Source organism: Ammospiza caudacuta, chromosome 4, assembly GCF_027887145.1.
Source record: "Ammospiza caudacuta isolate bAmmCau1 chromosome 4, bAmmCau1.pri, whole genome shotgun sequence".
Lineage (NCBI taxonomy): Eukaryota > Metazoa > Chordata > Aves > Passeriformes > Passerellidae > Ammospiza > Ammospiza caudacuta.
Genome location: NC_080596.1, coordinates 72868002 through 72893980, shown reverse-complemented (window position 1 = coordinate 72893980; position 25979 = coordinate 72868002). Strand labels below are relative to the sequence as shown.

General features: G+C 36.6%; 1 protein-coding gene across 1 annotated transcript in view; it reads right to left on the bottom strand.

Moving 5' to 3' along the window:
* Nucleotides 1–25979, bottom strand: part of DNAAF9 (dynein axonemal assembly factor 9) — a 75764-nt gene that overhangs the window by 31425 nt on the left and 18360 nt on the right. Inside the window, exons 3-20 of the mRNA XM_058804358.1 lie at nt 25761–25880; nt 24870–24994; nt 21477–21573; nt 19586–19692; nt 16122–16199; nt 14857–14955; nt 14060–14115; nt 12658–12793; nt 10429–10510; nt 9459–9495; nt 6739–6826; nt 6226–6302; nt 5897–5941; nt 5338–5383; nt 4917–5028; nt 3600–3670; nt 2689–2739; nt 1799–1886 (exon numbers count right to left, since the gene is read on the bottom strand). Of these exons, the coding sequence (XP_058660341.1) occupies nt 1799–1886; nt 2689–2739; nt 3600–3670; nt 4917–5028; nt 5338–5383; nt 5897–5941; nt 6226–6302; nt 6739–6826; nt 9459–9495; nt 10429–10510; nt 12658–12793; nt 14060–14115; nt 14857–14955; nt 16122–16199; nt 19586–19692; nt 21477–21573; nt 24870–24994; nt 25761–25880 (1515 nt within the window). The remainder of the gene's footprint in view (nt 1–1798; nt 1887–2688; nt 2740–3599; nt 3671–4916; nt 5029–5337; nt 5384–5896; nt 5942–6225; nt 6303–6738; nt 6827–9458; nt 9496–10428; nt 10511–12657; nt 12794–14059; nt 14116–14856; nt 14956–16121; nt 16200–19585; nt 19693–21476; nt 21574–24869; nt 24995–25760; nt 25881–25979) is intronic.

Sequence of the window (25979 nt, the reverse complement as noted above, 5' to 3'; positions counted from 1 at the left end):
TTTTTTTAATTAAAAGCAAAAAAATTCCATCCTGCCAAATTTCAAACTTCCAGAACTACAAAATTGACAATACATGAACTCAAGTAAAGATTACATCCAAAACAATTGAAAATTTAAATAATGTAACAAACTGAAGTGTAAAAATGTTTAAATGGAATATTTAACATTAAGTTTAATTTCAACTTAAAAGAAATACTTTAAAATTAGCCTTTTAAATGAAAATTTACTTAATAATTAACTTTTTTGGAGCAAACTGGGTTAGTAGGGGGTGTCCCTGCCCATGGCAAGAGGGGTTGGATCTAAATGTTCTTTAACATTCTTTCCAGCCTAAACTATTGCATGAATTTTATGCACCTTTTGCACCTCATAGTGCCAGACTACAGGGCTGCAACTCAGCAGAGCCCAAATTTGAGCACAACAAATTGGGGAACAAAATCAGCTTCACTGTCATATGAAACCTAAAAAAATTTCATGTTCCTTGCAGTGTTTCCTAATGGTCTTTAGAGCATCTATTTGTAACTCTGCAGCTCAAGAGTTGGTAAAACACTGAACTTCACAAATCTCAAAAAAATAAACCTTAAAAATAAAAATTTTAAAAAGGAAAAAATTGCTCCTTTGGAGGCACACAGAGCCAGTTTTAACAAAGAAAAAAAAAAATAAAATAAAATCCAGAGCTCTCCAGTTATTTACTGAGTGAACAAGTGCCCACAGCATTGCACTGCAAAACAGCAGAACATCACACTCTGCATTAACCTCTTCCCTTTGAAATCTGATCAATTAGAGCCAAAGCAGCTGCTCTTATGTGAGGGTTGCTGTTTAATTGCCTTGCACATCATTATTTATCCTCCACACTCCAGGGCAAAGACAATAAAGCTGAAGGTTCTCCTCTAAATACTGTCAGCAGCAAGCACTTAATGTCAGATATTCAGCACCTCCTGCTGCTCATCAGCACTGTGACAGCAGCACCTCCTCTGTAGAAAATATCTATAGAAAATATACAGAAATATACCCTAGAATAGAATTATATACTATAGAATATATAGAAAATTAAAGTATTGTGCCTTAAAAAGAATATATTAATTCAAGGCACAAGGAGAGAGGGAAATCTAAACAGTCCTATCAAATTGTTTTCAGTCTTATTCCTGGGATATTCATGTTGTTTAAGTTCTTGAAGGAAAAGGCACCAAAAAAAGAGGAATAATCCAAGATTGCTGTCAGGGATGTTGTGTCAAAAAGCTGTAACTGGATTGGATCTGAAGGACCAAATTCAGGCATTTTTTTTGTGCCACACTGAGCACCAGAGCTGACAAATTCTGAATTCCTGAGAGAAAATGGCAGTGGCAGAAACCTGGAACACATCAGCTCCTGGAGGAGGCTTTGGGAGGAATATTTGCCTTCTCCTCCTGAGGTGGGAACCCAAAGCCCTTCTGCAATGGCCAGTCCTTCCAATCTCATGTTTAAAGATACAGAAAAGGCAGAAAACATCTGGCAGCACATCTGGCAAGGACAGGAGGAGCCAGTTTGGGCATTTTTGGAGGTGAGCTGTGGGGAAAAGCCTCCTCCCACCAAAGGTCTGCAAAGCCCAAAGCTCTGCAGGAATTCTCCTTCCAGGACTTCCAGGCAGAGGTTGGGAACAAAAAAATAGAATTAAAAACAAGAGATATGGAAAGACAAATTCGAAGTTTAAGATGATGGCACAGTTTGGCTCACCAGAGTGTGAATCCCAGAACCTCTCTCCTGTTTAAAAACAAGAAAAAACAAGCAAAAAAAAAGATAAATAAAACAAACTTCACCTCACCTTCTGCAGGCATGGCCTGTGGATTGCTGGAACAGATATAAACTCCATCACCTCCAGTGAGTAAAGTGCCAAGGAAAGATTTGTCCTCCTAAACAGGAAAAAAATCAAACAGCAACATCACAGACTGGATCAAGGACCAACCCAAGCAGGAATATTTTCTCCTGCTTTTGCTCCAAGAGAAAATATCTGATTTTCAAACAGTATCAGTCAAGAACTTTTAAAGATTTTTATCCTGCATGGACCAGGGAAAGAGAGCAAGGCAAGAGGGTAATTTTTAAAAGCCTTCCCCCCATTTTGGTTTTGCCAGCAGCAATGAAGTTACAAGTTATTGTCACAACCACAAGGCTGAGCTTTTTGTTTTTACTTTGTCCATCTACTGAGCTAAAAGTATATTACATGAAATTAAATCTATTTATAATGAACATTCCTGGGAGCCACAAATTGCACCACAAATGTGAAACTCATGTGATTTAAGATGTTTCCAGATTCCAAACTCTTTTTTTTTTTTCCTAGTGCTTAGAGTGTTTTCCTTTAGACATTAGCATGCTAATTAAGTTAAAAGAAAGTTGCATCAAGTTTTAGGGGTTTTTGGAGACACATGAGCTCCATGAGTAATGTTTAGTGAGACTTCCATGAAATCATAGTTTTATTAGGACTCTTTTTGCTCTTGGGTTTTATGATTCTTTGAAATAAAGAAAGCCTCCAACTTTTACACACAATATATTATTTTGTATGTGCAATTTTGAAAAAGACAGAGCAGAACAGGCAAGTCTTGTAGAAGAGAAGTAACACACAGAATAAAAAGAGAGTCTGGTAGTAGTTCAAGTTTTTCAAATCCTGGTTCATCAAAGTGTAAATTCTTTAGTTCAACAAAAAATATCTAATTTTACCTTTAATACTTGCTGTGCCTTTTCAGACAGCTTCACATCACTGTCTTCAACCTGCAGCCAGAAAGAGCATCCATTTTAATTGTGATTTATATAAATAAAGCAATCTAACATTAAATAAAAAGCATTAAAGAAGTTTTGAGGCCACAGGAACCTCAGGTACCACAGACAGAAGAAGCCCTGAGCCCAAAGTGTTTTAAAAACAATTTTGTGCTCTTAAAACTCATGTGTTACCATGGGACCAAAATAATTTCCTGCACCACATTGTCCCCATTAAATTGTTTTATAGATTAAAATATTATATAGATAGAAAGCAAGCAGCTTTATTTTTTGTTACTGTTCAAGCATGCATTGCCAAGGGCAATGCCCAGTTTTGTTATATTCTTTGGAATTCTATCTCTTACACAGTGTAGAACATCAAAGGTCTTGAATCAAACTTTGCTTTCTTTTGGGCTGATCTAAAATTACCCACAATAAACAGAATTTTCAAAAGTCCCACTGTGCACTTCAAAAACAACCAGACCTTTAAAAAGATAAAAACCTGACGAGATGAAAATGAAATTAATGATAATGATAATTATAATAATAAATTGAATTCTCAGTAATAATAATGACATTTCCAATAATAATAATAATAATAATAATAATAATAATAATAATAATAATAATAATAATAATAATAATAATAATAATTTAATAATTTTAATAATAATAATAGTTTAAAACTCCTGCTATGCATGGAACCACCAGCTTAATTTTTCACTTATCATCCAAATCTAAAAAACCAGGGCATGTTAATATTACAACATTGTGTTTCAGTGCTCAGGTTCCAGATTTTCCCTCAGCCAAGCCCACTCCCAGAGCAAGTTTTGCCCTGAGGATGAGCTGAGCTGAGGCTCTGTGCTCTCACTCACCAGCCAAGAAGCAAATCTTGGGATAGCTGCAGTCAGGATAACGTGCCTGGAGTCTGGATGGATGCTGCCATCTGCAGGGGAGCCACGGGAAACAAAGCAGTGAAATCAGGGAATTATTAAGGTTGGAAAACACCTCCAAGATCACCAAAATCAACCTCTGTCCTAATATCACCATGGCCACTAAATTTATACCACCCACATACTTCAGAAATGCCCAGTATGGTAGTGTTAAGACTTGAAATTCCTTCAGTAAATATGAAAATCTTATTATTTCAAGGATTTCTGAGTGTTTAAATGAAGCTTTCACAGCAGAGTAACTCCCAGTGCTCTTGTGCTCTGACATACACAGAGCTCCTCCAGAGTTCCAAAGAAATCCTGATTTATTCTGATCTTTCCTTGGTTCTTCCTTTGCTCTCAGTGTTCCAAACCCACCAGGGTAACAGCAAAAACACCCACTGGAATTCCCTTGGTCTTCCCATCACAGCAAAGCCAACAGAAGGACAAGAGTGGTGTTGAATTTTAGAATTTTCAACCTCTGACCTAATATCACCATGGCCACTAAATTTACACTCCCCACATACTTCAGAGTATAATATATGCTACTGTTAAGACTGGAAATTTCTATAGTAAATATGAAAATCTTATAATTTTAAGGATTTCTGAGTGTTTAAATGGAGTTTTCACAGCAGAGTAACTCCAAGTACTCTTGTGCTCTGACACACACAGAGCTGCTCCAGAGTTCCAAAGAATTCCTGATTTATTCTGATCTTTCCACAGCTTCTTCCTTTGTTCTTAGTGTTTCAAACCCATCAGGGTAACAGCAAAAACACCCACTGGAATTTCTTTGGCTCTCCCATTACAGCAAAGCCAACAGAAGGACAAGAGTGGTGTTGAATTTAAAACTTTTCAACCTCTGACCTAATATCACCATAGCCACTAAATACCACCCCCACACTTCAGAATGCCCAGTTATGTTACTGTTAAGACTGGAAATTTCTATAGTAAATATTAAAATCTTATTATTTTAAGGATTTCTGAGTGTTTAAATGAAGTTTTCACAGAACAGTAACTCCCAGTACTCTTGTGCTCTGATATACACAAAGCTCCAAAGAATTCCTGATTTATTCTGATCCTTCCATGGCTGCTCCAGAGTTCCAAAGAAATCCTGATTTATTCTGATCTTTCCTTGGTTCTTCCTTTGCTATCAGTGTTCCAAACCCACCAGGGTAAGAGCAAAAACAGCCACTGGAATTCCTTTGGATTTCCCATCACAGAAGGACAAGAGTGGTGTGGAATTTTAGAATTTAAACCACTCACCTTTCTCTTTGACCTGTATTTGTGATGTCAGGAAGGACTCTGAAAACACAACAGATCCCAAGCATCCTCTTCCTGTGAGCAGGTCTGGAATGTCAAACACCATCATGGATGCCTGCAGCCATCCAGCAGTTGGAGGGAAGAGAAAGAAGAACTTGGAATATTTCAATTGAAAAAACAAAATTTGTATTTTTCAAACATCCTAAACCAGTATTTCTATATTGTGGTTAAAGCCTGAGATCATACATCTGTGTTAATGTTTTATTCTGAATTCTGATTTCATGTTAAACCTAGTCCAGCATCTGAAATCTCACTCATGTCTCCTCTTACATTTGTATTCACATAAAAATCTCACTATGCCCCAGAAAAACAGACATTTGAGCTCTACTTTCTAATTAAATAAATAAAAATTATTATTTCTTACCGTTTTGATCAAACTCAGGCTGTCCTCATTATCTAATGGAGTAATTCTAGAACAACAATGATAATTAAATATTTAAAAGTTAGATCATCTTTCTGTGACTCCAAAGCAACCAAAAATCTGTTTTATTTTAAAATAAACACTTATTTGTGCAGGTCATTTCAGTTAATTAGTGTGGGTATTAAATAAGCACAAGTTTGTGATACCAACTAAGTTAAAAGCAGATTTCAAAGGAAACTTAATGAGCTCATGCTGCTTCTACTCATTAACAGTTAATAAAAATCAGTCTGCCCAACTGCTTTTTATTCCTTTTAATGTTTTTTTTTAATTCCACAGAATTACAGATATGAAATCACTGAACTACCTCATACACAAAAGCATTTAGCACTTCTTGTGTGAAATTATCAAATACAAGGGGTTTTGCAGGAGTTCCAAGAGGAGAAAAATTTATTTATTAGTGTATGTAAATTACTGTAATTAATAACAAGATGATTAGTAGTAGTAGTAGTAGTAGTAGTAGTATGTAATTAATAACAAGAAGTTGTAAGACAGTGATACAAACCTGCCATGGTTGTTCACAGCCTGGATTTGAAAAGCAATTTTGGAGCTGTAGAATAGAAAATGTAGAGGTGAAATGTGTGGTTTATATTTTTAAATGGAAAAAAATAAGCAGGAATAGACTTAAAGCAAAAGAAGTGATTAAGAAAATTGGAAAATGGGATAATTATAATGATTTTTAAAAGATGAATGCATTATGAAGTCTTGAAATCTGGCAGTCAGGCAAGCTCAGTTTAAAATTAATATTTTTCAGTTTATAATTGATATTTTTTCAGTTTATAATTGATATTTTTCCCCCAAAGAAGCCCAATGAGTAACTCTGGAAATACACACCGTAAAGCAGATTTCAGTTGTGCTAAGCCAAGGGTGTCTAACACAGACAGCAGCACCTGCTCTGCCACCTCCTTTGCCTGAAAAAAGGAAATAAAAATTAAAATATCCTTTTCCCATCCCCTTCCAGATCCCAGCAGCTCCAGGAGCACCCTAAGACCAACAGGAGACACTAAACAGTAACACACTGATGCACCAGGCTAAAATCTGATTTTTCACAGATCTCATTTTCCTTACGATGAGGTCAGGAAAATTCATGAGAAGATGGAAAACCAACTGGAGATGGGTAAAATTAGACACACTCTGAAATCTCTCTTTTATTTTATTTTGTTTAAAAAACAGAATTCAGAGTCTGCTTGGAGGGCAGGGTATGAACCTTGTGTTATTCCATCGAGCGAAACACAGAATTTACTTTTGTTTTCTTTTTGGTTTGCACGTAAATCTCATACTGCAAGCAATCCAAATCAACAATTACAGAGAGAGAACAATTAAATTTCATTTACCAACTTGATTTACCTTGGATTCAGTGGAAGTTTTAGCATAGCACTCAATGCCAGCAAGCACAGCCTCTACAACAGCAGAATATATTTGCGACAACAGCGTACTGAAGAGAAATACAAACACAACATTTACTGGACAGGCAGAGTTTTCTTCCTCCTCTCTTTAAAGGAGCATTTTTTCCTCTCATTGCACAACTCCCTTAATAATAAGGAAGGGATCTTTGTTGAAATAAGTGAAGTAGTTTTATAGTTAAGCTTACTGTTTAAGAAAATTAAATTAGAGCAAGGAAATTGCTCAAATTACAGGATATTTTAGGGAAATAACTCTTGATATAAATGTGTCTGGTGCTTTTGTTAGTCAGGAATAAAAAATCTGATTTATTGTTGCTTTTGCTGCAGTTGGGTTTAAGAATCACATCTTAAAGGCAGGGTCTGGAGTGACAGAGGGAATGGCTTCACATGGACAGGGGGAGGGATGGATGGACCCTGGGAGGGAATTGTTCCCTGTGAGGGTTTGGAAGCCCTGGGATGGAATTCCCAGAGAAGCTCTGGCTGTCCCTGCACCCCTGGAAGTGTCCAAGGCCACCTGGAAGTGTCCAAGGGCTTGGAGCCACTTGGGATAGTGGAAGGTGTCTCTGCTGTCCCTCCCTCTCCTGGCAGAATTTGGAATATATTGGAATGAGATGATCTTTAAAGATCTTTTCCAACCCAAATCACTTCACAATTCCATGAAATCTCCATCCCAGCTTAGTCCAATTCCTTTCTTAAAAGGGGACTGAGAAAATGGTACAGAAATAAACCAAAGTCAGGAGAAGCCAGGAGTGACTTTCAGCTGTTGAGACATTTACAGCTCCACAACCACTGGGGAAAAACCCAACCAAAGAACATCAGCCTCTGTTTTCCTGCTAAATTACAATAATAAAAATGAGCAGATCAATAAAATTACTCCCTAAATTTTAAATTTTCTCATGACTCCACTGCCAATATTGAGGGAGGGAAGAGGAGGAGCAAAGAGAATACAGCATTTAAGCCAAATGCAAAGCATTCCTGAAGGATGGAAAAAAAAGCATCTGAAGATCCCAAACATGGAGGAACCTCAAAATGCACCAAAGTTTGTCTTTGATCATCCCCAACATTAGCAAGGGACTTTAAAATTCAGCTTTTCCACTCTTTTTTCACGTTTCTGGATTGTAACTTCTTGTGCTTTCATATGCACTTAGCATATTTGCACTGCATTAAAGCAATGTAATTCCTTTATATTGTGATTTTTCCAGACTTTGTAACCATTCCTATTTTCCCTAAAATTCACATATATATTTGCAAGAAAACACCTCAGTGAGGTGTCTTTTGTCTTATTCTTCTTCCCGTTTTAACATTTTAAAGCTAGCAGTGAAAAAAAAAACCAAAAAAATCAGCACAAGATTTCTTTTTTGTTGCTTTTGAAGCATTGTCTTAAAATAAAAATAAAACCAAAAAATTTGTCCCAGTTTATCATTCAATTTTCAAAGTTGGTTTATACACTCCAGGCAATCAATACAGCCCAATTTGGAATGAATAGTGTTCATAAAATACATTTTATTTTTATTTCATTTTATAAAATATTGACCAATGTAAGAAGCAGGACACAATTGCAAACTAAGCTAAAAATCATGAGTTCAGGTTTGCCAATTATATAAAAGTCAATTATACTACTGTTGTTGAAATTAGATTATTTGAAGCAATACAGGGATGCTTCCAAGAAAAAAATTATTATTTTAAAATTACTGCCTTTATCAACCCCTGCTTTGTTTAGAGCTTCTCCACTCAACTTGATTAAAATGTATTTAGTAAAAGGGATTTTTGAAGGAGGACAAAATATGTTAGAGCAGTATGTAGATGCAAGAAAAACACTTGTTGGAGTTCAGTTTTCTCTTAAAAAAAGGAAATTCTGCTGCTCAGTGCAGTAATTCCATTTTTATGTCTCACAATTAACAAGAATCAACAGTATTTAGTGTGACAGTACTGACACATATTTAATATTTTAGTATCTTGCTACCAGGTCATGCAGCTTTGCAGAAGCAAAAACAGGCTCCTAAAATGATCCCAACTAATAAGGAGGACAAAAATCTCTAAGGAAAAATCTGATTTATCAAGAGAGAGAGCAGAACCAAAGCAGATTTTCTATTGTGTTCTCCAAGCTGGACAGGGATCTACAACATGCACAGGAGGTGGACATCAACATGGATAAACAAAGTGGGATTTTGAGATGATTAGAATGTGCAAAAGCTATGCAGCTTCCCAAATTTTAGGAAAAATTTAGTTTGATTTGACCTTAACATAGTGAATTTCTCCACAGGTTTGAGTGTTCTCTGTTGGCATTTTCACTGAGCATCAGAAATCTTCCACATTGTTAATGAAACTTGTCAAAAATTTACTTTTTCTTCTATGTGTGCAAGATGCTACAGTGTGAGAGACTTTCTCCCCTTGGTTGACATAAAGTATCTTTAAAAGTTATTCAAGATTAATTTTTTACTACAATTTGAGCAAAATTTATTAATATTTCCTTTCCTAACAACTCCCCATGTACCTACTGAAACTCCCCACGTGCATTTTGCCTTTGCAACCCTGTCCCATGCACATTATTCTGAATAAAAATGTCCCTGCAAATGCCAACAGCCACTAAAAGCAGGTTTCACCTACTGCCACGAGGTAGAAAGAGAGAAGAGTTAGGGAATAATAAAAAATTTGGCAGCTTACACTTGCTCAGCTTGCTTGTGGATCTCATTGTCATTTCCTGTATTAAAACAAAAATAATAGTTCAAAAGGTTTGGTTTAAGCATTCTGAGAACATTTCTGCTGCACATCTTACATGGAATTTATCCAGTATTTTATGCTACTAAGGCAAACACAGGTTGTACTTCCAATTCTCCAATCATCCTGTCTTCAGTTGAGCCCAGAATATATATTGATTTATCTATATATTTATTATTTTATATTTATAGTTTTAGTTATAGTTATATATCATTTGTATATTATATATAAAATATAAATTAAATATATAATATATATAATATGTCATATCATATCATATACATTATACAATATAATATACTGTATAATATATTATATGTTATATGCTATATATGTTATCTATTATATATTATATATTATATATTGTATATTGTATATTACATATTGTATATTGTATAAGGTATATTACACACATATTTTATAAAATATAATTTTTTTTCAAGAAAGCCCTAAGAACTAACTTCATCCATGGACTTTTCCAGCCATTTAAAATACATAAGAAAATGGTTTTTAAAAATTTTACATGGCTTGTTTTTATTTAGGAATACAGCTACTGTAACTCATTACACTGAGGATAAAAGATGGAAGTGAAAGAATTTCCTTCATCCTAAAAATCCTCAGTTACTTGACAACTCCCAGTCTGAATTATGTATTTTGGAGACTGTTTTTTTTTATAAATCCATATGGAACATGGACTTAAATATTTGGTTAATGCTTTAAAAAGAGTCTGCACACTGAGATGTGACAGATTTTATGTTCAACACTCAGATATGACAGATTTTCCCCACAAAATCTGCTATGATTTCATGCACTGGCTACAGAATCCACCACTTAGAAGGGAAGCAAAGCCTTTAATTGCTACAAATTTTCATGGAATCAGAGGTAATAACTGCCTTGGTGTATTTCATGCACTTACCCAGGAAAGGAATGTGAGTGGCTCCAAAAAAATAGGTCCTTGAACAAGCCAGAGGTCCCTTTGGAGACACACACTGCACTACCTAGCAGGCAGTATTAATGAGATACAAAAAGCATCAGTAAAACAAATTGGTGCAATAATTAACAATTAACTACGTTCCCCTTAAGTCTTCTAAGCACTGACAGACTACAGAAGTTTACAACACAGAACTGGATTGTGAAAAAGCAACTTACGTTTTCAAAGGTCTATTTCACTTTTGACTTGACCTGAATGGTTGAAAGACTTTGGAAAGGAGATGAGCTCTGACTTGTGTTTCAATTTCCTATGCCAACTGCTCTTTTCATGAAGAGGAAAGTGGGTCAGGTTCCCATAACTAGGCTGGTCTTATTTACTATTTTCATGACACCCTATTAAAACAGTATCACCTGTACCTGTAAATAAACCACCTTTTTAAGAACAGCATCAGAATCTGAGGACAACAGATGGAGCAAGTACATCACAATAACACAGTACTTGCATTTTCAAAGGTATCTTATTGTTAACAAGGGAAGGAAAGACACAATCAAAAGTGTTTTCACAGAAATAATGTTAAGAGCAGCAAATGGAGGATGAGATTTCACCAAGATGCAAAATCACTCTTTTCTCAGGCTCTGCACACATGTTTTGTGCCCCACGTCCATCCATCCCTGAGGCAGCTGCACATGAAATGCTGACAAATCATCAACTCATGGGCTCACTCATGCTCTCACATCCACCTGCTCAGGGCTCACAGCACTCCCAGAGCCCCTGGAGGCAGCAGGGAGCTCTCTCCACACTCTACCTCTCTCCTCCTTCGCTGCCAAGTTGCCTTCTGGAGCCACCCAGCCAGAGGATCCCAAATCCCTGGGGTGATGGACCTGAGCACATGTTTAACCACCCAGCTTTTACTGGGAAATGGAAACAAGTTAATCATCTTTAAAAATCCAGCTTTTACTGGGAAATTGAAACAAGTTAATCATCTTTAAAAATCCAGCTTTTACTTGGACATGGAAACAAGTTAATCACGTTTAACATCCTAGCTTTTAGTTAGAAAGGGAAACAAGTTAATCATCTTTAACAACCCAAATTTTACTGGGAAATGGAAACAAGTTAATCATCTTTAAAAATCCAGCTTTTACTGGGAAATTGAAACAAGTTAATCATCTTTAACAACCCAGCTTTTACTTGGACATGGAAACAAGTTAACCATCTTTAACATCTCATATTTTACTTGGAAATAGAAACAATTTAATCACGTTTAACATCCTAGCTTTTAGTTAGAAAGGGAAACAAGTTAATCATCTTTAACAACTCAAATTTTACTGGGAAATGGAAACAAGTTAATCACGTTTAACAACTCAACTTTCACTGGGAAGTGGAAACAAGTTAACCATGTTTAACAACCCAGCTTTCACTGGGAAATTTAAAAGTAAAAGCAAAAGTTTAACAAAACAAGTAAAAGCATGTTTAACAACCCAACTTTTACTGGGAAGTAGAAACAAGTTCATAATCTTTAACAACCCAACTTTTACTGGGAAGTGGAAACAAGTTCATAATCTTTAACAACCCAGCTTTTACTGGGAAGTGGAAATAAGTTAATAACATTTAACATCCCAGCTTTTACTTAGAAAGGGAAACTAATTAATCATGTTTAACATCCCAGCTTTTACTTGGAAGTGGAAATAAGTTAAGCTTTGCAACTTCATCTGAGCAGTCCTGGAACGTTATGAAAGATTTTTCAGAGTTTTGTCAATAGTTGTTGAAGCACACAGTGGAATTTGAATATGTGGGGGTATTTCAGGTTTAGTCACAAAGGTGTTATCAGAAAATTTGTTTCTTTTTAAAGAAATGGCTAAATAAATGTGATTAAAATAGAAACTGTGTGTCACAGTTAAGTGTATCACAGAAGGTTTTCACTTTGTGGCCAGGACACAAAGAGCATTTCCCTTTCCCCCACCCACTTACAGCAAACTTGTCTTTTTCCAGAGTATAAATTATTTTAACTCATTCAGCAATCCCTGATTAAGAATCCAATATGGTTCCACTTGGAAAGAGCAAGAAAAATCACATTTTTTCCTTAACCTGATGAATTGCTAAGGTGCTTTATGTTAAGAAGAATTAGGCATTTAACTCATGAAAGCAAGCACAAAAAATATACAAAGATAAAGAGAATATACTTCAAAATCTCAGATAACTTCTCCAAAGCCTTACCATGTGCTTGGCAGTGCTTCCACCAGGGCCAGTGTTTCGGACCAGATGCCCTTCAGAAGGAAAATTAAAGTTCCCAGTGTTCAAGTTTTCCTTTGTGGAGTGGCTGCCAAACAGGACAAAGGGCTGCCTGCTCGGGCTGAGGAGGACACAGGGAATCAACACCAAAATACTTGCAGGGAGTTTACAATAACAAATGAAATCAAAGCTTTCAACTGCTGAATTTCTCATTATAATAATTTTAAAAATTACTAAAGCTTCACAGTGAAAGGAGCAAGTTCAAAAGAAAAAATCTTCTTGCATTTATAAAATGTCTTTCAAATACAATGAACTTATCTCATGGTTGTTCCCAAATGCTCTTAGAATATTCTTTTATCTTAAACTGCCTTGAAAAGCTGCTTAGTTTAAAATTTACTATCTTGAAAAGCCCTGAAATGATTGTGTTGGAAACAAACAAAACTATTTTGGGTTTAGTTCTGGCTTTGGGCCCAAGACTCAGCTGGAGAGGTCAAAGATTTTCTTGTCTTTAATGCAAAGCAAACACCAGAGGATGCTGCCAGCAATAAAGGACATTAAACTCCACTGGTTTACTCCAAATAGAGGAGAATGTGCAGAGAGATTGAATTAGCTAAAAATCCTTGATTAGCTCACAACAGCAGAACGTGGATTTTGCAACAGAACCTTCAGCTGAACAATTTTTGGTTAAAAGTCTCTCATAAAGTCACAGAATGGTTTGAGTTGGAAGGAACATTAAAAATCCACTCATTCCAACCTTCCACTATCCCAGGTTGTTCCAAGACCCATCTAAAGTTTTCTAGTTTGGATCATAACTGATCATAATGCACAAAAATTCATGGTATAGGTAAAAATTCAGCATTAAACCCTGGGAAAATTCGGCTTATCCTTCCAGGACATGAAGGAATTTGCACAGGCTTTTTTCAGTATGAGATGTGATCTACTGAGGTGATATGGAAATAAAATATTGAGGTAGTAGTACACCAGATCACTACTGTAATTAGCAATAATAATGAGTAATAATAATAAATATTATATATATAACATATAATATATAACATATAATATATAACATATAATATATAACATATAATATATAACATATAACATATAACATATATAACATATATAACATATATAACATATATAACATATAAAACATATATAACATATATAACATATATAACATATATAACATATAATACATAGTATATAATATATATAATTATCATATATCATCATCATTAGTATATAGTATATAGTATATAGTATATTAATATAATAATAATGAGGAGTAATGAATAATAATAATAGTAATAATAATAGTAGTAGTAGTAGTAGTAGTAATAATAATAATAATAATAATAATAATAATAATAACAGTAATAACCTGTTATCTGTTATATGGCTTGAGATCATGCCATGGCTGAAATAACTTCTGAAGGGCTGGGAAGAATTGAAAACAAAAATTATTAAGAAGTACATGGACAGAAGTGTGAAATATCCTCTCACTAATTAAACCTGAATTATCTTTCTCAGAGAAAACTCCTGAACCCTCAGAAAATGCTTCCAACCTCCACAAATAAACACAAACACCACTAAATCTCTCATTTCATTAAATCATTAAATAATTTAGGTTGAGAGGGACCTTAAAGCCCATTTAGCTCCAACCCTCTGCCACACCTTCTACCATCCCAGAGGAAGCAACAAAATGCTTCAGAAAAGCATCAAAATGTTCAAAAAAGCATCAAAAGGCTTCAAAATGTATCAAAAAAGCAACAAAATGTGTCCACAAAAAGCAACAGCCACCCCCAGAAATGCTGTGCTGTTTTCTCCCATGCTCTGTGTCACCCCCTCAGTTTTGAGGTTTGAGATGTACAAATTCAACTTGTTAAGCCCTGCACAAACCAGATTCCACCCAAAGCAAGTTAAATCTACCTACAAATATCTCCTGTGCAGGTAGAAATTGAATTATCAGTGAGCAAACATTTGACTGAATTAGCCCTGCAGTCCTAAGCCATCATACCATGGATTTTTCAGGTGGGTGGTGACTTTAAAAAATTCAAATTATGTGGTTTTAACCCTCAAACATGAAAAGTGAGATGGGATAGGGAAAAAAAAACCAAATTCATGCTGAATAATTATTCTTTCTGCATGGATACTGGAGGACTGCTGAAGCAGACTTACCTCGCCAGCCTGAGATTCTGAGAGTTCCAGAATGAAGGGAATTTCAGTGTCAAAATTAGCAAAAAAGCTGGTCCACTGGTGTTCAAAAATCTTCAGATCCTACAAGGAAAATATTTGACATTACTTCAAGAGAAATGAAGGCAAAGGTGGAATATTTCACTGGAATACAGACTGCCCAATGAAACAATAAGCTCAAGAAAATAAATATATTTTAGAAGATAAGGACATTCTGCTGGATTTTAGGGTGTCTTTATGTGGGTGTGTTATTATTTACGTTTATTGTTTTCAGAAAATTTAAGTCAATTTAGCAACAACTTTTAGGTTGAAAATATCAAATTATAATAAATAGGTCTGCTCAGAGTGTAGGACAAGTCTCAAACATTAATCTCACTTCCACACAGAGAGGGGAAGTGAAATATCAGAGAGTGATTACTTAAACTGAAAGCCTTGTAAAAATTCTATGATATTTTAATTTCCATTACAGCAGTTGATTGAGCAACCAAAATGCTGTGAACTACCAATATTTTATTAATGAAGGATAATTACTGCTGAATTTTGTGAATATTAAATTGCTATCAAGCTAGAAACAGATTAAAAATTAATATATACCAAGAATTACAAAATTATATATACTATGAAAGCATAAATACTAATTTAATAAATTATAAATATAAATAATAGTATAAAAAATTTTAATGATTATAGTAATTATAATAAATTATAATAAATATAAATTTTAATATAAATAAATTATAAATATAAATTATAATTACAAATACTAATATTTATACAATACTTTCTCCTCTAGCATTGAGATCAGAGCCTGGCACTAATGTGAGAATCCCTTCCTTCTGTTTGTATTTCCCAAAGCACCAGAGCAGCCACTGAGTGTCACTGTTCCCCACTTAAAGGAGCTACAAAACATTTGAAAAATGCTTTTATTTTCTCCTGGAAGAACGGTTGTGTGTTAAAGGGGATTTTTTTTAACCCTTAACACATAAAAGCACAGCAACTTTATATATTTTGTATATGGTTTAATGACATGAAGGAAAATTTTTAGAAGGTTTTCAGACAATAAATTCAAGGAAAGCAAGACAAGTTATTTTAGTGTTTTGCAGAGTTTGTGGTAGATTTAAGGAATAAATCAAGCAACAGCAGGCAGAGCCAAATTAAGCCCATAAATTTAATTAAAACCAAACAAAACCAAACTTTTACACTGTGGTTACACCAAGCAGCAGCTGAGGCAAATATTTCACCTGCATTACCTCAAAAAGCAAATCCTCCAGGGACACAGGATCCATTTTGCTGTAGGTTTTCCATAAATCAGCACTGACATCCATTAACTGAAAGAGATTTTAAACACATTTCTGTGAAAAGCACCACAAAGAAGGCCACAGATTGGGGTTTAAGAAGAGACAGAATTGGGGAACACTGCCCTGTCTAACAGTGCTCCTTAACTCTGATTTCACAGATATTTCCACTCTGATTTCACAAACATTTCCACTCTGTTACAAAAAACCTGACCAGTGAGGGTCTGAACTCTGCACAAAGCTTTCTCTGCATCCTCCAAACAAATCATTTCACAATATTTTTCAATTTAATAGCAAAGAACTGCATGAGCTGGTGCAGGCAAAAGGGCAAGATGAGTTTTCTGAGTTCAGACAGCCACCAGCCAATTCCAGGTTTAGTCATCCTGAACATCAGCCAAAACTTGCTCCAAGCTGATGTAAATTTAGGCTAAGACAGTTTAACTTTGCAATACTAAATTTAGGCTAAGACAGCTTAACTTTGCAATACTTTCTTCCAAGTAGCAGGATGATGCTTGTGGAGAATAATATTTAAAAATATATTCTTAAGGGACAGTGGTGTCTGAATAATTCTGCATTTACAGAGTTCCCCATCACCCACTTAGTTCCAGCAACATTGGCTGGAATTTTCTTTAACCAGTCTTCTTTACAGTTTTTCCAGGTATTCATGCAATAATGATTTCCCCTTCCATTCCATTCCTATAAATACAGGAAATTTTCTAAATTACAGATGATGCATGTGGAGAAAAATATTTAAAATTATATTCTTAAACGGACACTTGTATCTGAATGATCCTGCATTTGCAAAATGCAGAATCACCCACTCAGTTAAAAATGCAGCACTGGCTGGAATTTTATTAATCAGTTTTCTTTACAGTTATTCCAGGTACTCATGCAATAATGATTTCCCAGACCTCACTTCCATTCCATTCCTATAAATACAGGAAATTTTCTAAATTACAGATTATGCACGTGAGAGATGCATATGGAGAACAATATTTAAAAATATATTCTTAAGGGACATTTGTATCTGAATAATTCTGCATTTATTCCCCATCACCCACCCAGTTAAAAATGCAACACTGGCTGGAATTTTCTTAACCAGTTTTCTTTACAGTTATTCCAGGTACTCATGCAATAATGATTTCCCAGACTTCACTTCCATTCCATTCTTACAAATACAAGAAATTTTCTAAACTACAGCATCATGAGCAACTCTGATTTCTCCAATAAAAGAGGAACTGCCTTTAAAAGGCTGAGAAAAAATCCTGAATTATCATCCTGCAACTGTATTCCAATCTTAGAGAACACACAGAAGAGGAAAAATCTCAGAGGGAAAGCCTGAGCTAAAAATGCACCAAAACCTCCCCTTTTAATAATGGTAGAAGAATTAATTTCTAGATGATTTACAGTGATCCCAAATGCACTTCCAGCCTGGTTTCCTCCCCCCTCAGTGACACAGAACCACACAAATATGTACAAAGTTAAGAATGTCACTTCCCATTTGAAATCCCCTCATGATTTCAAGGAGGAAGCAAACAAGAACTCCAGCTGGAGCTGCCTGGACTGCCAGAGCCAACATGATTGCTCTCAAAAAAGGAGTCCAGGAATTTTCCCTGCTCCTTTTGAAGCATTCCAGGAGTGCTTGGGGACAGGATCAGCTCCTTGGATCACACAGAAGAGGTTCTGTCTGTGCCACCCTGTCTGAACATTTTTTTCAGAGCCTCTACAGATTTGTGAAATGAACTGGGATAATTAAAGGACATTTAAAGATCCAAACAGCTCCTGAACTGCCTGTGAAATTTTCATTAACTCATTTTATGCATCAGGAAGGGTGATTGATTGCCCTCCCCAAAGATCTCAGCTGTTTGCACTCTGTGTTTAAGTCTTTGGGCAGGTTCACACCACAAGGTGTTACAGTACCAGTGATGGAATGAAATAAAACCTGAAAAAAACCCTGAAGAAAGCTTAAAATTTTCCACCCAGTGGAAAGAGTGCTCAGAAAGGCACAGGAACTCACAGAGAATATTTCTGAGCAAGCATGTACAATTATAGATATGATGAGACTTTAAAAATGGAACTATTCATTCTCTGGAGGTTTTCCAGCTATCAGGAGTCAGACAAAAGCCCACTGTGGCTGTAAAAAAGGAGGAGTGATAAGAAAATGGGACATCTGCATTGCTGTGGCAGAGATTCAAAAAATGAAAGCAAAGAAGCTTTAAACAAGCACAGAAATGCAAAGCTGTCATCTGAAAATGCTGTTCAGAGCATAATTAATGAATGGGCAAATCCGTGACATAAATTGCTCAGAGTTAAATCATTATTAAATATAGGAGCAATTAAATCCTGATTGTTGCCCTATTGAGCAGGGTATGATGACCCAGGAATATAAAATGTCAGGGAGAGAAGGGGGTGCATCTCTTCACTCAAAACCAGGGACCCAAGAATAGTCTTTTCTTATTTTCTGAGCTCATCTCAAGGTGTTTGTCACTAACCAGCTCCTCCTGCTCTGCTCTTGAAGATCTAGAACTCATCTAAAAAATAAGGGGTAAAAAAAAAATCCATATAGGGGTAAAAAAATTGGTTATTGGTAGAGGTGGCTCTAGAAGGAAGGGAAAGGAAAGGAAAATGAAAGAGGAAAAGGAAAAAGGAGAAGGGAAATGAAAGGGGAAAAGGAAAAAGGAGAAGGGAAAGGAAAGGGGAAAAGGAAAAAGGAGAAGGGAAAGGAAAAGGGAACAGGGAGAAGGAAAGGGGAAGGGGAAAGAGAAAGGGGAAAGGGGAAAGGGAAAGGGAAAGGGAAAGGGAAAGGGAAAGGGAAAGGGAAAGGGAAAGGGAAAGGGAAAGGGAACAGGGAGAAGGAAAGGGGAAGGGGAAAGAGAAAGGGGAAAGGGAAAGGGGAAAGGGAAAGGGGAAAGGGAAAGGGGAAAGGGAAAGGGAATAGGGGAAAGGGGAAAGGGGAAAGGGAAAGGGAAAGGGAAAGGGAAAGGGAAAGGGGAAAGGGGAAAGGGGAAAGGGGAAAGGGAAAGGGGAAAAGGAAAAAGGAAGGGAAAAGGGAAAGAGGAAAGGGAAAAGGCAAGGGAAAAAGGCAAGTTAAAAAGGTAAGAGAAAAGGAAAGCAAAAAAAAGGAAAGCAAAAAAAAAAGGAAAGCAAAAAGGAGTTCTAAATCCCAGCAGAGGCCTGGGGAGAATGTTCAAATAATGGTTTATCCAGGAAAAGTGCTGTGTAACCCAGAACAGAATTCCAGCCACACCACAGGCTCTCCATCCTGCCAGTTTTACAAGATCCCAAAAACCTCCATCCAATTTAGCAGCTCGCTTGAGCAGTGAGTCAGGACTAGATCATCCCCAAAAGTGCTCTGCAAACAAAACAATCTCATGAGTAAGCTGTGCCTCAGGAAGGAGGTGACCAAGGGAAGGACTCACTTCATATTTCATGGTGAAGAAGCCGTCGCCCCCGATCCCCTCGAGCGCAAAGGCCTGCACGATCGGCCACTTCTCCACGATGAACATGTCAAATATCTGCAGGTGGCCTGCAAAGCAAGCACAGCAAGATTCCCTCACAAATCCTGGCATTTCAGCTCTCCCTGAGCCCTTAGGATTCACAGATTCAGTTGTAGAAAAATCACATTTTTGTACGAGCAAAAATTTTGAAGTGAAAAATATTTTTTGTGCAGACGGCAATTTTAGAAGCTCCTCTACACCTTAAATTTTTCTCTTTTTTTCAGGATATTCCACATCTCTTGGCAAATTTCATTACAAGCTGATTAACAATTAAAATTCAAGATAACAAAGAGGGAGCTTTGCTTACTCCAGTTCATCAAACGCTGGGTCTTAAGGAAATACTGAAACACAACATCACAGAATCCCAGAATGGTTTGGATGGGAAAGGTCCTTAAAATTCATCCCATTTTCCCCCTGCCATGGGCAGGGACACTTTCCACTGTCCCAGGGTGCTCCAAGCCCTATTCAACCTGGCCTGGGACAACGCCAGGGATCCAGTGGCAGCCACAGCTTCTCTGGGCACCCTGTGCCAGGGTCTCCCCACCCTCACCAGGGAGGAATTTCTTCCATCATCCCCATTTAATCAAAATTTTAAGTTGAGTGAGATTAAAAATTCCTCCTGGCACTTGCATTAATGACTTTTCAGGCAGTCAGAGCATATCAGCTTTCCCTAAGGGAAGCAATAAAGAATTAGGAATAAAAAAAGAATGCAAGATTACAGTGCTGAGGCTCAAGGCTGGCTCCAGATCCCAACAGGAAGCTGTGCAGGGCAGTTTTTTTCAATTCTAAAAAAGGAAACTTGCAAAAAGAAATGTTTATTCTCCCCTTCCATAAAGAAGGATTTATGTGGAGCTCCCATGGGAACAGAGAAGTTCTGTAGCAGCTCAAGACACTGCTCTGAATGCAAATCATTCCTCTGCCTCACACTGGGGGAATTCACTCCCCAAATGAACTCTGAGGGCTTCCAGCTCTCAGAAAGAAATTCAACTCTTCAGGGTAAAGATGCTAAAAGGAAACTAAAGACTTACTAATCCTTATTTGTCTCCTAAAGCAAGGAAATCTTCATTCCCTGAAGCTGCAGGGTGCAAAAACACTTCCACACTCTGTGTTGGAACTCTAGATGCTGAGAATTTTAAACTTTCTGTTTTGAAAAGCACAGACCAAAAGAGAATCCTATATTTAACCTAAGGCTGTAGAGAAGGCTTCCAAAATTGATTCACAGCACTAAGATTACAAGTGTGTAATTTGAATAAGAGTGATATCACAAAGTAGAAAGCATAAAGTTTAAAGTTTAAAATATAATAATATATATGAAGTGTGTAATTTGTAATTACAAGTGTGTAATTTGAATAACAGTAATATCACAAAGTAGAAAACTTAAAGTTTTAAAATATAATAATATATATAAAGCTATATAAGAAGTTTTAAAGTTGTTCTTCCTCACCTTCTTCTTCATGAGTTTAAGTAGTATTTTGAAATTATACAAAAAAGTCCACATTGCAGGACACAAAAGATTAGCTATTGGGTTAAAAATATAAATTATTTAAATATCATTTCTTAATTAGATAGTTTAACCTTGAAACATCTTGTAAAGAGAGAGAGTTAGCCTTTTATACCTTATTAGTAAAATATTACAGAACTCACTACTTATGAAACTGTAACTTAAATTTTTTTTTAAAAATCTAAGTTTGAATGTGAAATACCATCTCAAGTACCCTCAATCTCAACCTTAACAAAAAACAAACGCCAAAAAAACAAAAAATAGACCAAAAAAACCCCAAAAACCAACAATTCTGAGCATCACCCACCCTACCTTGGCAGCTGTAGGGGATCCCAATGCGGCTGCAATCCCTGACCATGTCCACAAAGCTGGAAATCTTGAATTCCTCTGCAGCTTCTTCATCTTCATACTGAAAAAAGCCATTTCAAATCAAATTGGATTAGGCATGCTCTGATTTGATTGGTAGGAAAGAGAAGATGCAGCATTCAAAGCATTAAAATATCACCTACAGCCTCCTGAAGCTCAAGCATCTCTTTCTGTATTTTGGAAATCCTATCATGGCAGGGATGGACTCAAGCCAATGGAAAATTGAAAAAAAAAATCAAACTTCAAAGCAAGGTTTTTAATCATGACATATGAAGGCATAATCATAGAGTTTATTTCCAGCTTTCAGTCAAGTCTTTCAACATCCAGATTTGAAAGATAAAAGTAGTTGTGAGGATACCAACTGATGTGCCACAAAAACATGCCACTGAGGGGAAAAAATGTAAATAAGATATTGTATTATCAGCTAAACAACACTGAGCAAGGAAAATCAATGATAGAATAAGACCCAGGTCACAGATTAGGCAAAGAAAATCAGTTTTGGTCTGAGGCAGAGGTGAACTGCAGGAAAAGGAGGGGGCAAGAAGAGGAAAAACCCTCATGCAACACTGTCTGAAGATTTCAGCAGACTGAAGAGCAATTAGCCTTGCTCAGAAAAGCATAAAAACCAGATTTGGAGAGACAAATCACACTAAAGTCATTTTTCTAACAGAGCACAAAGCTGCAAACACACTGACTTTGAGCTGAAAAGCAGTTTAGCAGCAAGTCTGGAACCAACGGGTTTAGCCCTGCTGGTTTCTTCAAGAGCCACTTGTTTTCTGGAGCAAGATCAGAAGGCAGAGGTGTTTTGCCTATGTTATTTTATTTTATTTTATTTTTATGTGCAGTGCTCTGAGCTTCTTATCAAGGCAAATTACATGATTATGAACTTCTTGTGGGCTTCAGGGTACACCCAACACATTTCTTTTAAGGACAAGTTCTTTTAAGCCAAGCCTGAATTTAAACTGCAGCCCCAGCTCCTCTGTGGTGTGTTCCTCCTTCAATCTCAGGCAGTCAGATCAAAGCTGCAGCTCAAAGCCAAGCCCCAAACAAATGCCAGTTTCTCAAGACTTAAAAATGTCATTGAAACAAGAACTTGGGTTTTGGCAGGGTGCTAAAGGCTTGCTCACAATCTGCTCCTGCAGCCAGTTCGACTGTGACACCCCAAAATTTACTACAGCAAATTTCTGTATTTTATCCTGTTTGGTCACTTTGAACATGGGCTTTTTTTTTTAGTAATATGGGATTTTTTTTCCATCAATAAGTAGGATATTCTCTTAAATTCCTGTGGTCTAGTTAAAGCAAGTAGGAAGAAAAAATGGAAGGAGAAGCTTTGTGTTTTGTCAGACCCGGGTACAGCACTGCTTTATTTATTTCTAAAATTCTTGTGCTTTTTTGGTTTCATTTTTAGGAAGTTACTTCTATCACTAAAGTAAGCATTTAAAAGCCATTGCAGGCAATTCTCCTGTAAACAGGATGCACTTAAAGCCTGACACAGCAAGGTTTTGTTTGTCTTCCAGCAGTAATCTAGGAAACTGGCAATTCTTATACATTGGCAATGTGACTGGAAGTGTCAGCTCACTCACACCAAACAGCAATGAAGTAAAACTGTATTTTCAGCTTCCAAAACCAAACCTTTCCCCTCATTCCCACAAAGAACAAGGCACATGGTTCACCTTGCCAGTTACATCATTTTTTTCAAGGCAACACTGTGTGATTAAGGTTCTTTACCACAATAAATCATATCAAAGCCCATAAGCAGATGAAGCTTAAAATTCAATAGCTGAGATTGCAGCTGCACTGGCAACTGTGTGGTAAGAACTTCTCTGCTCCTGATTCCAAAGTGCAAATGTTCTCTCAGCGTCAGATTTGCCCTTTCAGCAAGGATTTTGGCAACAAAGAAGCCTTGGGAAGCCAGGCTTCAGGTTTTGCTGGGGCATGTTTTAACCTGGAGCTCAGCTGTTCTAGCCTAACAAGAGTTATCCCTCTCTGCTGCACTCCTGGAATTGTATCCACAACAAATTTTGGGATCCATGGACAAGGTATTTATAAAGTGGAGCAAGATCAGTGGAGGGTCACCAAAATCAGCACTTGTCCCAGAAGGAGAGATCCAGCCTTGCTCAGTATCTGCAGCTAAAACCCACCAAAATTTTACTGAGATGGTGAAGTCAGGCTCTCCACAGTGGTCATGACAAAAGCCTTGATTTAAAACACTCAAATTTGGGTTTGACAAAAGGAAACACTTTCTCACTAGGAGGATAGTGGGAAAATGCAGCAGAGGTTCTGCAGTCACCCTTGGATGATTTCAACATCCAGCTGCAAAAAAGCCTTGAGAAATCTGATCTGATCTCACCACTGAAGCAGGAGGTTGGACAAGATGATCTCCAGAGGTCCTTTGTAATCTGAATTATTTCCTAATTCTGTGATCTAAGCTATAAAAACACTATCAGTCTACTCTAAGCCCCATCACAGACACATAAAAACACAATCAGGCTATTGTAACTCCCATCACTTCCAAGCTGGAAACTCAAGAGAACAAAAAGTTTCTCTCCCTGATTTTCCCACTCCTTTTTTCCACTGGCTTCACTCATCATCACAGGCTCCAAACCCACTCCCTGCAGAATTCAGAACAATTCTGACTTAGAAAAGAAACTACACAGAACACAATGTAGGAAGAAGCATTTCCAGTCTCCACTGGAATGAAAAGGTCCTTATTCTACACCCAGACAAAGAGTATTTTCATTTTTTACTCCTCTAAAAATACTTCACAACAATAAATTGACTTTTTCTAGAATACTTTGATTTTTAAGTTCAAGATGAAACTCACATCAGTCATGGGATGTAGTGGAAGTGAGGTTAACAGTTCTTAACAGACAGATTTAATAGTTAAAATTAAAATATATAATGAAGTTTCTTGATTTTAAAGGACTTACTAAGCCCATTTTTCCTAATATTCTACTGGCAGACAATGCAAACATTGCTTTTGCTTTGATGTGGGAAATCTCAGCGTTGACTGTGATACTTGATTCACATTTGGCATTTTTCACAACCCACATTTTTTCCTCATTAAGAGATCACTGACTCAGGTCCAAACAACAGCAATTAGTGGGAGAGAGGAGCAATTTGTCCTCACACTCCAACAAATAAAAGTATTGACAACATATTCTTCTTGCACACTTTAGCAAATGATTAATACCCAGATGTACACACATATCACTCCCCTGCTGAGGAAGAAAGAGAAAAAAAAGATTCTGGAAAGAATATTTTTTAAAGTTTCACTTTAAGGATCAGTTCATTAACAAGTTCATTAGCAAATCTTGCCTGCATTCACTTTTCACTCACCTCATTTTCAGTCAGACAGTGGAAATGCAAGTTCCTCCAGTGTGCCACATAGGGTAAAAGATGATTGTAATTCACAGGGTTGCAGTACAGATGAACACTGTCAGGTTTTATTAATATGATTATATCTGCAACAAGCACAACAAATATTCCAGCATCAAGACTCCACACACAAGAGAAACTGAACAGAAAACCTTTTTTTTTTATTATGCACCTCATTAAAAAAGAAAATTGTTCAGCTATCTGAATGCAATTCCTGATTTCTTTTAAACAAGCAGAAGGAGCAGTTGGCAGCCATAGAGAGTTCCAAGCACTTGTAACTGTTCCAGACAACTGGGGGGTAATTCCCAAGTCTTGCACAGAACTTGCATCAGCCTGTCCTTTGTGCAGCCAAGAGGCTCAGGATGAGCCTTCCCAGAGCACTTCCAGAATTCTCAACTCCAGCTGCTCCTGCCTGATGTTACATCAGAGCTGCTTCAAGTAAAAACTACCAACACCACAGCCAACAACCAGAAGTTTCATGCAAATAAGGGAATAACAAGCTGTGATCACAGGGATTGGCCACATTCCCAGTATGACAAAGGTGAGTTAATGAGGTGAAGTAAAAAAGAGCTCAAGTTTAGAAGTGCAGAGGTGTGATCAAATAATATTAATCACACGTACTTACACACATTGACTGAACTAATGGACTGTAATTGTGTAAGTTTACAACATTTGAGATATATTTCATATGTTTTATCTTTTGATGTTTAAAAATGAGTCCTTCAGCATTGTTTCTAAGAAGATATTTTCAGGCATATACAGGCAACTTGAGATTAATGACCTTTATTTATGTCCCTTTTTCTGCTCATCTTCTGTCCAGAACAGGTAAAAAACGTTGAGAACATTACTCACCATCCAGAACTTCCTCAGGAAAGCCTGTCCTTTCAAAGTCATTGTTGTTCTGGTTGTACAAACCAAAGAGCAGATAATTTGCCAGCTCTCTGCACCCTTCATTGTATCGACTGTCTATCCCTGCAAAACAAAACCACAGGAGAATTGCTGTGTGTCCTCACATTGTACACCTGAAAAGTTTCTTTTCTTCCTCAATTTATTAAACTTTAAAGCAGGACT